The sequence below is a fragment of the Lycium ferocissimum genome, chromosome 7 (genome assembly GCF_029784015.1).
Source record: "Lycium ferocissimum isolate CSIRO_LF1 chromosome 7, AGI_CSIRO_Lferr_CH_V1, whole genome shotgun sequence".
NCBI lineage: Eukaryota > Viridiplantae > Streptophyta > Magnoliopsida > Solanales > Solanaceae > Lycium > Lycium ferocissimum.
In genome coordinates, this window is record NC_081348.1 from 12,432,793 (window position 1) to 12,443,977 (window position 11,185).

Below are 11,185 nucleotides of genomic sequence, written 5' to 3' on the forward strand. Positions count from 1 at the left end.
TGTTTCTCAAGAAAAGGCTTGAACATTAGCTGTAAATTAAGATACCCAAATGCTACTGCTCCAATTACTACTAAACCAGATCTCAAAGCTTTCATCTTTGTTGTATCCCTCATTGCTTTCACTCTTCTTCTTCTTCCCTTGCCCAAATATGAGCTGAATCTTGATTTTGTCTTTTGGGGTTTTTGTTTCCTAAAGCCCCCTATCTTTTTAATTTTACTCAACCACGTGCGGATAAGTTTGGAAATAACACTTGAGGTTGAGGGATATATTTTTGGGGTGTTCTAAGTGAAGGAGTTGATAATTAAGGACGTATATGAAATTAGATAAAAATGAAAGAAAATTACAAGAAAAGTTATTGTGCATCTCTCTCTCTCGCTCTCTTTTTTTTTTTTTCATAACTCGAAAGTATTAATAATACTTATTTATTTTATTAGTGCAATTGAAAGATGGATGTATTTCACTAATCAAGCAAGCTTTGCTTGTCACCTATATTCTCTACATAAAATACTCCGACACTCTTTTAGTATTTATTCAAAAATAAAATGTTAATAATATTTTTAAAATTTTTATATTTCCAATTGTGATTTCCCCTACTCTAATTAGGTTATTTTACTAGTCAAGTTTTTATAGCTTAAAGTGTATTCTACTTTTTTTTTTGAATTAATTACATAAAGTAAAGATTACAACCTATAAAAAATTATTACATTTCTTATAACTACTTTAAAACTAACAAATCGGGATAGACAATAGTTGACCAATTAAAATTATTATTATAATATTTTTTACTTAAATCTCAACACATCATAACAAGCAAGCTAGCCCCAAGGTTGACTCCATTGCAAATATAATTAGTTAGTTAATCACAAGAGAAAAGGGAGTTGGTTCTTGAAAATAGGAGAAAAAAATAGAAAACCCCTCCATCTACAAACTATTCACAATTGGAAAAGATGAATGGCGCAATGTGTCCTAGTAAGAACTTTTAGAGGTGGGGAAACAGAAGTTTTATACTTTTCAGGGGCTGAATGAGATTTAAGAATAAAACCAAAACCATAAAGTTTTCCAGAGAACCAACATAGGAACACTTGTGCTGAAGTGTAGAAAAATTGGTCATCTTCGTCCTCTATAGATAATTAATCAAAGGTAAGTATGCATAACCCATTTCATAATTACCATCAATTCTCAATCTTTCACATGTAAGTAATCAATTTCAACTAGCAGTAATTCAAAATTTACGAGACTTTCTTATTGGAAGATGCATATTACTTTGTATTGGAATAAAATGATCCCAAAATAAAGCGGATTGGATATAAAAAATTGGTATAGCTAACACAAAGTAGTCTTGATTATTGTAGTTGATTGATATCATACTATCTATCTGTTACAACATTACAAGTTCTAGTCTACTACATTTATTTCAAGAAATCAAATTGGAATCTTCATTTTATTTAGTCAATTTTGAATATGAACTTTAGAAGTTAATTTTGATTCACATTAGTTAAAATGAATGGTTTTTGACTGACTGTTTTTGTGTAAATGATAAGTAGGAAAGTAGTAGGAAGCAGAATAAACAACAGAATAGCATTAATTGCAAGAAAAATTTACTTTGCTTCCGAATAATTTGGGGTTTAATCCTTCAAAGTTGATACTCCCTGCGTCTCAATTTAAGTGTTCTACTTTGAGGGCAAAACAAAGGGAGATTTTTGAATCTTGTGGTCTTGAATTAAAAATGTGTGTAGTCATTTAAATCTTGTTGTCTTAAACTTGCCATGTAGAATGTTGGAATTGGAAAACTTACTAAATATAGAAAAAAGCACTCTTTTTGGGACAGACCAAAAAGGAAAGTAGGACACTTAAATTGGGACAGAGGGAGTATATATTTTGCTTGTATATTTGATAAATGAGTATTACCTCTCGATGATCTGATATTAATTAATCTTCAATCGGCAGATAACATAAAGCTGGCTTACTCTGCGGCTGTCATCAGAAGGCAACAATTCTTGATAAGGTGTTTGGGAGGTTCTGCTGAGAAGAAAAACTTTAATTTTAAGAGTATTAGAATGCAATCTGTAATGAGTAGTGGGCCAAGCTTGGAGGCCGATTCTATCAGCATTTTGAGATCAATAATTCCGGGTCTTGAATCAACTAAGCATAAAGGACAAGCTGGTGAAACTTCTTTCCGACTCCTATTAACTTGTATTGAAATGTGTTACCCCGCATTGTTATGTTTAAACTAATAAAGAGTCAACACTTTTATTTATTCAATAATGTCTTTACATGCATCCTTATTTGTGGGCCATATTCCTTTTCGTTGGCCAAAAGCGTGGATATCCTTTTATGAATGGTTGCTGGGAGACTCGAATTCATATCCTTTTCCTGCTCCGGTACCATGTTGAATTGTGTGAAATGCCTCATTTGAAAGTTTAAACTTGTCTTTTTGTTATTTTCTTCATGTGATTCTATGTTCTCGGTTGCTTTGGTTGTACTGAGAATTCTCTCTTTAAAATTTTAAATAGTTAGGAGGGAACACTTTTATTTAGTTAACTATGTCTTATTATGATATTGCACTACCTCATATAGAGGTGATCATGCATGTGATTAACTACGCCTGTCTTTGTTCTAGATCACCATGGTACTTCTTGATAGCTAATTTCTGAGCTCTATTTCTAATCAGGGAAGATAGCTGTTGTTGGTGGCTGTCGAGAATACACTGGTGCACCATACTTCTCTGCAATTTCAGCCTTAAAGATTGTTAGTTCTGTACCTGGCTTCTTTACTTTTCATCAATTTCTCTCTCGTCCTCCCCGCTCCCCACATTCTCCCAGTGGAAAATAAACCATCCTTTCCAGTATCAAATTATTTAATTTTACTACAATTTAATTATGCAATTAAAGCAGAGACCTTTTATGACATGGGTGTTAGCCTGTTTTGACAGGGTGCAGATTTATCTCATGTATTCTGTACTAAAGATGCTGCTCCTGTTATAAAAAGCTACAGTCCTGAGTTAATTGTGCACCCTATTCTAGAAGAGTCCTACAGTATTAGGTGAGTCCTTGTTATGAATTCAACTTAACTTTTAAGTGCACATTCTTAACCTATTTCTTTGGTTTCCATTATTGAAGTATCATAAATTTAATTATGAGGGTGCTGACTTTGGCCAAAGGATTCATCCAGGGATGAGGAGAAAAGTTTGATATCAGCTAAAGTGATTGCTGAAGTTGAGAAGTGGATGGACAGGTTTGACTGCCTTGTTGTTGGTCCAGGCCTTGGAAGAGATCCGTTTCTCCTGGTGTGCTTTCTTTACTCAAGCACTTCCAGCCTTACACCTGATGCTTGTGTGTTCATAGTATTCAGTTGCCACAAATGCTTTGTTTTAATTACTCATGCGGCGAGATCATTTCTTTTTCCCCCTAATTTTGGAAGGTTTAGATTTAATTTAATGCTTATTTGCTGCCAAATGCTGCTAAATATAACAAACGCTACGCAGTTGCTCTGATCCAAACATCATGATCTCGAGTATGCTTAATCTTTGTCCACTTCTCTGCTTAATCTCTGTCCTTTCTGCTGCATATATGGCTCGCTACCTTTATTTTTCCACATAAATAAAAACTAGTAGAATCCATCTTTGTAATGTGCCTATCTTTGTGTTCATCTAGCCAAATTCAAATATCTGGTGATACTGTCATCCTAGGGGATTCTGGTCTTCTGTGCATGAGGAAAAGTTGACTTCTTGGTGCCATTTGTCACATTTTCCTAATTCCTAGCCTTTTCTTTAGCTGATATGAATAACTAGTCCACTCCTTGAAAAAGCAAATGCATGTCATTTGTAAAATATCAGTCTGGTTTGTTTCATTTCTCTGTTTATCATTGCAAGGTAAAAGTATTGAAAGTCTATGTAACTTTGTGGTTCCAGAATGCAAAGGGTAGTACATACATGAAAGTTGACATGATTAGCATTGAACATGAGAGTGGAGCAACTATCTAAAGCCTCACAATTCATTTTGTTTTTATGGACACAGAACATGCTTGTGAACCTAATTCATCTCATTTATTCTGAGCACCGCTATTCAGTTTTTAGAGTAAACTCATCACTTTTAAGATATTATGCTGCCAAGAAAAACTGGGCCACCTAACGATGATACCATTAATGCTACCAGGAAGTATCATTTCAGAATTTTCTTGCATTATCTGGAAATATATGTGCAGAAAGTTTCCCTTTTCTCCTCTTTTTATGCTTTCACTTTCTTTTGTGGGTTCTTTTGGTACAATTTGATCACATGTTTATTCTTCCAGGACTGTGTAAGTAATATCATGAAGCATGCAAGAGACTGCAATGTCCCAATGGTTATAGATGGGGTATGTGATGGCACTGTTATATTGGAAGCTAGTTCTCTGATTATTCCATATGGCATTACTCTTTTGATACGCTATCCGGTGGTCGTCTTTGTTTTACCAGGATGGGCTTTATCTCGTGACTAATTGTCTTGATCTGGTTAGTGGTTATCCCTTAGCGGTGCTGACTCCAAATGTGAATGAGTATAAACGGCTTGTTCAGAAGGTACTCAATTCTGAGGTAAATGACCAAAATGGAACCGATCAGTTGCTGTCTCTTGCAAAAGGGTGAGCTTTTTAATCCATATCTCATCTTCGCCTGCTGTTTGTCCTTTTAAATTGCTACTGACAATGATCTAGTAGACATCCAAAGTTATACGTGATCTTTAAGAACAGTATGCCAACTATTTTGTTTCTTCAAAGTCATGGTTATATGTTAAATGCTGTATATACCTGAAACTTCAACTCCTTTAGAGTGCAAAAGATGACATTATATGTTTAATAGGTCCTTCTCAGATTTTCCCCTCCCTTGAGGAAGAAATGACTTATATACCTCCTGTTAACTTTGTTTCACGTTGGTGTATAAAACAGTGTGTATATACATACATACATACATATATATCATATAACTATATATCATATAACTCGGGGGTTATTCACAACAGTGGCATTCCTAGCATACCAAGTGGGGGTTCAATTGAACTCCTAACTTTCGACACGGAGTATAAATTTATGTGTAAAAATTATAATAAATAGTAGATATGAACCCATAATTCTAAAAATATAATGGGTTCAATACTAAAAAAATTTAAGATTGAACCCCTAGAATTTAAATTTTGGATCCGCCTCTGATTCACAAGGGTATGGCAAGTGGTTGAGATATATGAGTAACAACTCGGAGATCCAAGTTCAAACTGTACAGGATTTAGGATGATCTCACCTGTTTCTGTTAGGCTGCAGGTTTAAGTGGAACTTGTGCTTGTGAGTTGTAGTTTTGTAGAAATTTGAGATTTATCTTGTCAAAAGTAAAGTTTTGATATTTTCCTGTTAGATTTTTGCTGCCTTTGCACAAGTGTAACAGACGGTAGTGGAGTCTCAAAAAGTAAAGCCATGGGGCTAGGATTTTGGTCTAGTGGTAAGGGTGCATCATGTGATATGTAGGTTAGGCGCATGTTACGGGTTTCTAACCCTGTCTCAGACAAAAGCTTGATATTTAAGTGGAGAAGAATAGAGGGGTGGCCCCATTATCAACCGAGTTTCAAACTGTGCACTGTTGGTGCTCCAGGATTTTTCGGATGTAAAAAAAGTAAAGCAATTCAGATTTATAGACACATGGTTGAGAGGTGTGCAACCACTATAGTATCTTCCTCTAGTTTGGATTTACCTATAACCATCTTTCTCTTGGCCAGTTTATAGCTGTCAATATTTGTCTCATTGGATTTATTACTTTTATATACTTGTTTGATCAGGATTGGTGGTGTTACAATCTTGCGGAAAGGGAAATCTGACTTTGTCAGTGATGGTAAAACAGGTAATAGTTTTTCTTTGTTAATGACCTTTTGCAGATGATTCAATAATTTAGATTGCTAGATCAGTAATTTGCTGGTGGGTGAACGAGCCTTTTATGCTTCGGGTATGAGTTCCACCTGCATATTTTCGTGATACGGAAAAAGTTGGGACTTCTGCTTTCATTATCCGGAGAAGGAGAATATCTAGTCTATTTTCTACTTAACTTAGTTATAAGACTTTAACCTAATATCAGGATGATCACCATGTAGGACAGAGATTCTTATAAGGAATTTCAAGCTGTAAATCTGAATCTTTATTGTGAAAGTAAGCGTACATGCTAATAAAGTGATTCTCAGTCAATGTTTAGAGTTTCAGTAGTATTAGATATTTCTTTTTCATTTGGATTTGAAATGATGTGTCAGATTAGAAACAGCTGAAGTTCTTCCATTACTTTCTGAAGTGACTTATGTAGTGAAGGACATTTAACTATAAGGTCAGATACATGGTTAGGCCTCAGTCACTCTTCTGCGACATTATGTTAAAAATACCTGTACCCATAAGACAACCTTTTCAATCTTCTAGGCTAAGCTTGTGGTGTTGGAAAAAAAACATAGAAATGGCGTAGGGAGCCAAGGAAATTCAGAGAAGAGATGAACTCAGGGACCAATTTAAGTTTCAATGTTGTCTAATGAGGATATTATGAGAACATTCTCTAAAAGTTCCTTCAATAGTGGCTTGAGTTTGATATTGGGTTGTTTCCTATCTATTATGTTGCTTCTAATGCTTCTGGCTTATTTGCGACATATCATCTCCATATGAAGGAAATTGCATCTTGTATTGTGCTTTATATCTATTTGATGGGTCATTCTCTGCACTTTGCAGAGCTAAATTTGTTTGTGGATGATGGTGCACCATTTACTGTGCTTCATCTACTAAGGAATATATGGGAAAAATACCAACCCTAGAGTTCCCAGTAGTAAAAAGGATATGGGCTACATTTCCACTATTAACATGTCTTCCATTTTTTATATAGTTGGTGTGTTGAATGTATAAATGTTAGCTCTAAATACGTCGAATGCTTAGATGCATCTTTTTTGACAAGGTGGGGGTAAGGTTGGGTTATACTGGTAGCTCTACCCTCCCCAGACCCCACCTGGTGGGGTTATACTGGGTATGTTGTTGTTGTTGCTTAGATGCATCTTTCAGGTCCTATGTTAGAATTGAAAAAGATATGCATCTTTCAGGTCCTATGTTAGAATTGAAAAAAAATATGCAACACCAACAGGTGTTGTCTATGATTACAATACACTCCTAAAGTGATGAGCTCAAGAGGAGCAAGGTTTATGGAATGGTTACTTCATTATTTTTGGAAGTCAACAGCTAATAAGCTATATTGGATATGCAGCTTGTGCAGTGAGTATTTACGGTTCTCCACGGCGCTGTGGTGGACAGGGTGACATACTTTCAGGAAGGTAATTACATTTTCTATCATTACATATGGATTGCCATTCTCAGCGTAGTTTTAATCAATTATAACAGGTTATTTGTCTTATTCTCTAGGTTCTCAATCCACATTTACTACAGACGTATGTGTTTATTTGTCCTTTAAAGTGACATATAGTGGCGTTAATATGCAGTGTTGCAGTGTTCCTATCGTGGGCCCGCCAGTGTACTGCTAAAGGGGAAGTAAGCATGAATCCAACCATAATAGGGTGTGTCGCCGGATCTGCTTTGCTGAGGAAGGCAGCATCTTTGGCATTTGAGAGTAAGAAAAGGTCTACACTCACTGGTGATATCATTGAATGCTTGGGAAGAAGGTACGAGTTTCTGGCGTTGTTTTGCTTACTGTAACGAACATCAACTCCAACTTGCACTTCTCTTCTCAGTTTGCAGGAAATATGCCCAGTCTAATAGAAACTTAATGGAGGGTTTTCTTGGAGCACAACACTTCTACTCCAGCTTGAAGAAGCAGTTAGTTCTATGGCAAAGGACTAAAAAAACAAGGAAAAAAGAATAGAAGTCACATGTAGAAAAACTCATCTCCTTTGATGCCAATAAGGCTTTGGTGTGAATAAAGGCTTCATTTTGCAGTTGTAATGTGTGTTCTCTGAATTACCAATAGTCATAGACTTTTGCTTTTTTGGGCATGGATTTAAGTGTTATCTTAGCAGTGAAGTCCTTGTACATGTTTTCCCCACTGATAAAAGGCCACATAAATTAAGACAGAAATGGAGTTCATTACACAAAGGAACTGATCGTGATGACTCATTTCCTAAATAGTTTTTGAGTAAATAAGCATGAAAAGGAGGTGAGTGTCAAACATACAATATTATGTCCAACTAAACTACTATGTGAATCCCAGGTAATCCCACAGCTTGCTAGAAAGTCTGCAAAGACCATATTGGCCTCCCAGTAAATGTCGCCCACTTGTGGTCGATCCATTGCCTCAAGTAGGAACCTGCAATCATTTTTGAGTATAGTGCATTTCGTGAATGCGAAGTGATAAGATCTTACAATACTTGAAAATAGATTCTTTTTAAAAGCCAGCCATAGTCCTTTGAATAAAGCATTTAGGTCTGCATGGAGAGTTGCATCTCATACGTCATCCGTTTAGTGGTGGATTCTAAGTTTAGCATAACTAATCATCATACCATTAGAAATGATGATGATGTTAGTAGACAAAATGTAAATAATTTCTCCTATTTGATTGCGTCATTGAAAGTTCAGACGGATTCTGCTTGTGTTTAATCTTCCCCAACTAGAAATTATATAGGAATTTCTTTTAAAATGAGCAAATTTATCAGATTGGTTTATTAACCGTCTTCTTTTAATTTTGTGCCGTTAATACCACTATCCTTGTTTTCTTTTAATTTTTTGTTCCTAGAGAAAAGGAAATGGGGAAGGTAAAATTTATTCACCTGATTTTGGATCCATTTATGTTAAATTTACCATGATCAAGTAAATTGAGTTGAATACCCTCTTAAATAACCATGATTAGCTGATAAAGTTTATATAAAAACATGTCATGTATTCATTGCTATGATGCAAATATTAGGTGGCTAGTCTTTTCCTGGAAAAGGTTGTAGCAGCTCTTGCCATGGTTCTCCATTGTTCTCTTCTTTTCTTTATTTCCGCCCTTTTCATTTATATCAAAATGATCGAAATGTCTTCCAATAATTCTCTAGATTAACTAGGTTAACGCATTAATTAACGAATTAACTGAAGCGCTAGAATTACTGTCTGGGCATCGTTGCTTCTAAAAATAGTTAAAGAAGATGTTGCTTAGCTAATCAAATATAAGAGAAAATACAAGAGCAACTAGCAAAGGCAGATCTAGGATTTGAGGATAATGGGGGCACTACTATCTTTAACATAGTCATGAAGAGAGAAACTGATTTGGGCTTTTTGAGGGATGGGTTTAATTCAAACTTTCTAAAGTTCAAAAGGACCGAAAAGAATCTGAGCATTCAGCTAAACACAAAAAAAAACAAGGAATGTGCAACAAATGGAATTCGAACGCTAGTTGTCACACATGAATAAAGGCGCTAAGCAAAATTGACTATTGCCCCAACCATTTTTTTTTTAGGGTGCCACGATATATATATATATATATATATATATATATATATATATATATATATCTACAAGGTATTTACATGGTATATATTGAGAGTTTTTACTTTGAAATAATTACAAAGCTACTAGGTATTTACTTTTAATATCATGGGAAAATTCCAATCATAGCTTACTCTTTTAATATCATACATGTAACACTTCCACTCGCCCTTTGATAATCTCAGATTTTATTTCGTATTTCAATTCCCCAGCCGCTATGTCGTCATCCGGCAACGGAGCTGACGCCTCTGCCGGCGGCCGCTCCTTTCGTCATTTGTGTTGCTATCTGGCCGGAATCCATGGCCTACCAATCGAAATTTCTCATATCCGAGTGTATTCTGCATTTTTGAATGTAAATACAATAAATTTTTTTTTTTTGTATTTTCTCCTATATTTATGCATTCCGAAAGATGTTTTTTCGGCTAATCCATATATTTTTTAAATTTTTGTTGTTTGAACATAGCTGGATTGAATACAGTGTAAAAGTAGTTATAAATGAATACAACCGAATATCCCTCTATTTTTTGAATTTTTGTTATTTAAATATAGCCGAATTCAATACAATGAATTGAATATAGTGTAAAAGGAATATAATGAATTGAATATAGCCGAATTGAATACAGTAAATTGGATACAACCAAATTGAATACAACGAAATACACCTGATAGCAAACACTTTGTAGCTACGAACAGTAACTAATGAAACTATAGCTATGCCTTGCAAACAACGTCCAGACTACTCATTGGTGAAAATTTCCCATATATATATATATATTGCGGACTTAACGGGGTCCAGTGACCTCCTCCCTTCCACGTAGGTCGGCCTCCGGATGCAACATTACAACATCAGGTTCATTTTAATGCAATACTTTCGATGCAGTACATAAATTATGTGTAAAAATTTACTGGTACGAACTAAAATCTTAAAGGTTGAACCCTATAATTCAAATCCTAAATTTGCCTCCGACTACTAGTGCAATTCACTATTCAGTCAATGAGTTCATATACCCCAGATAACTCGAGTTGCAACACAAGTTAGATCTGAATTCTGAATCCAATGTATAAGTTTGTTATTTTCACCATAATGTCTCTGCCCTTGACTTGCTCTAGCCCCCTATACAGTACTTTGGCTTTGGAGACTTATACAAACATCAACTCTCACACTAGCACCCTAGAAGGAAAAAAGCCTTCTAGCTAAACATAACTTGTCTCGCTCATGAGGTGAGAATAAATTGGTTTTACATACTTAACTTTTTGGTGCCAAGATCCAAAGAAGGAAATAACTCGCATGTATAATACTGTCCCATGCATAAGATGATGTCCTTTTGTTGAGTTTTAACGATTGGTTGAATGGGAAATTGAGGGAAGAAATATGGAGGGAAAACGAATTGTTCCCTTTTGCTTTATGGAGGAAGCATTTCTCCCTCATTGATACAGAAAGAAAAGTCCTTGTACTTAAATATAAAAGCATTCCTTCTAGTTGTTAAAGGGTTGAGAAGAAGACAAGTCTTGCGCCGTTGTTGTCGCTCGCTCGGCTTCGGCATTTGATTGATAATCTTTTTGGACCAAATTTATTTAATTTTTAATTAGTAATTCATTATCCAAATCATGACCCGGTTAGTGACCATTTTTCTTTCCTGGATTTATTTAAATCTTCCCCGTTTTTATATATTCTGCGCCTCTTTGGGGGTTTGCGCCGGGGGTTTGCGCCGCTTAAAATTTTATAAATCGT

General features: G+C 35.3%; 1 protein-coding gene across 2 annotated transcripts; it reads left to right on the forward strand.

Moving 5' to 3' along the window:
* Positions 1-980: 980 nt before the first annotated feature.
* On the forward strand, positions 981-7,994 carry LOC132063375 (ATP-dependent (S)-NAD(P)H-hydrate dehydratase). 2 transcript variants are annotated; one of them, XM_059455887.1, is made up of 11 exons: positions 982-1,140; positions 1,948-2,163; positions 2,672-2,748; positions 2,933-3,042; positions 3,172-3,286; positions 4,291-4,353; positions 4,454-4,617; positions 5,799-5,860; positions 7,244-7,310; positions 7,476-7,655; positions 7,725-7,994. In XM_059455887.1, exons 2-11 carry the CDS (start codon positions 2,058-2,060, stop codon positions 7,747-7,749), a joined length of 969 nt encoding a protein of 322 aa, XP_059311870.1. In that variant the 5' UTR covers positions 982-1,140; positions 1,948-2,057; the 3' UTR covers positions 7,750-7,994. The 2 variants fall into 2 exon arrangements, with proteins under 2 accessions (XP_059311871.1, XP_059311870.1); XM_059455888.1 differs by lacking the exon at positions 7,725-7,994 and having other exon boundaries at positions 981-1,140; positions 7,399-7,520.
* The last annotated feature ends 3,191 nt before the right edge of the window (positions 7,995-11,185 follow it).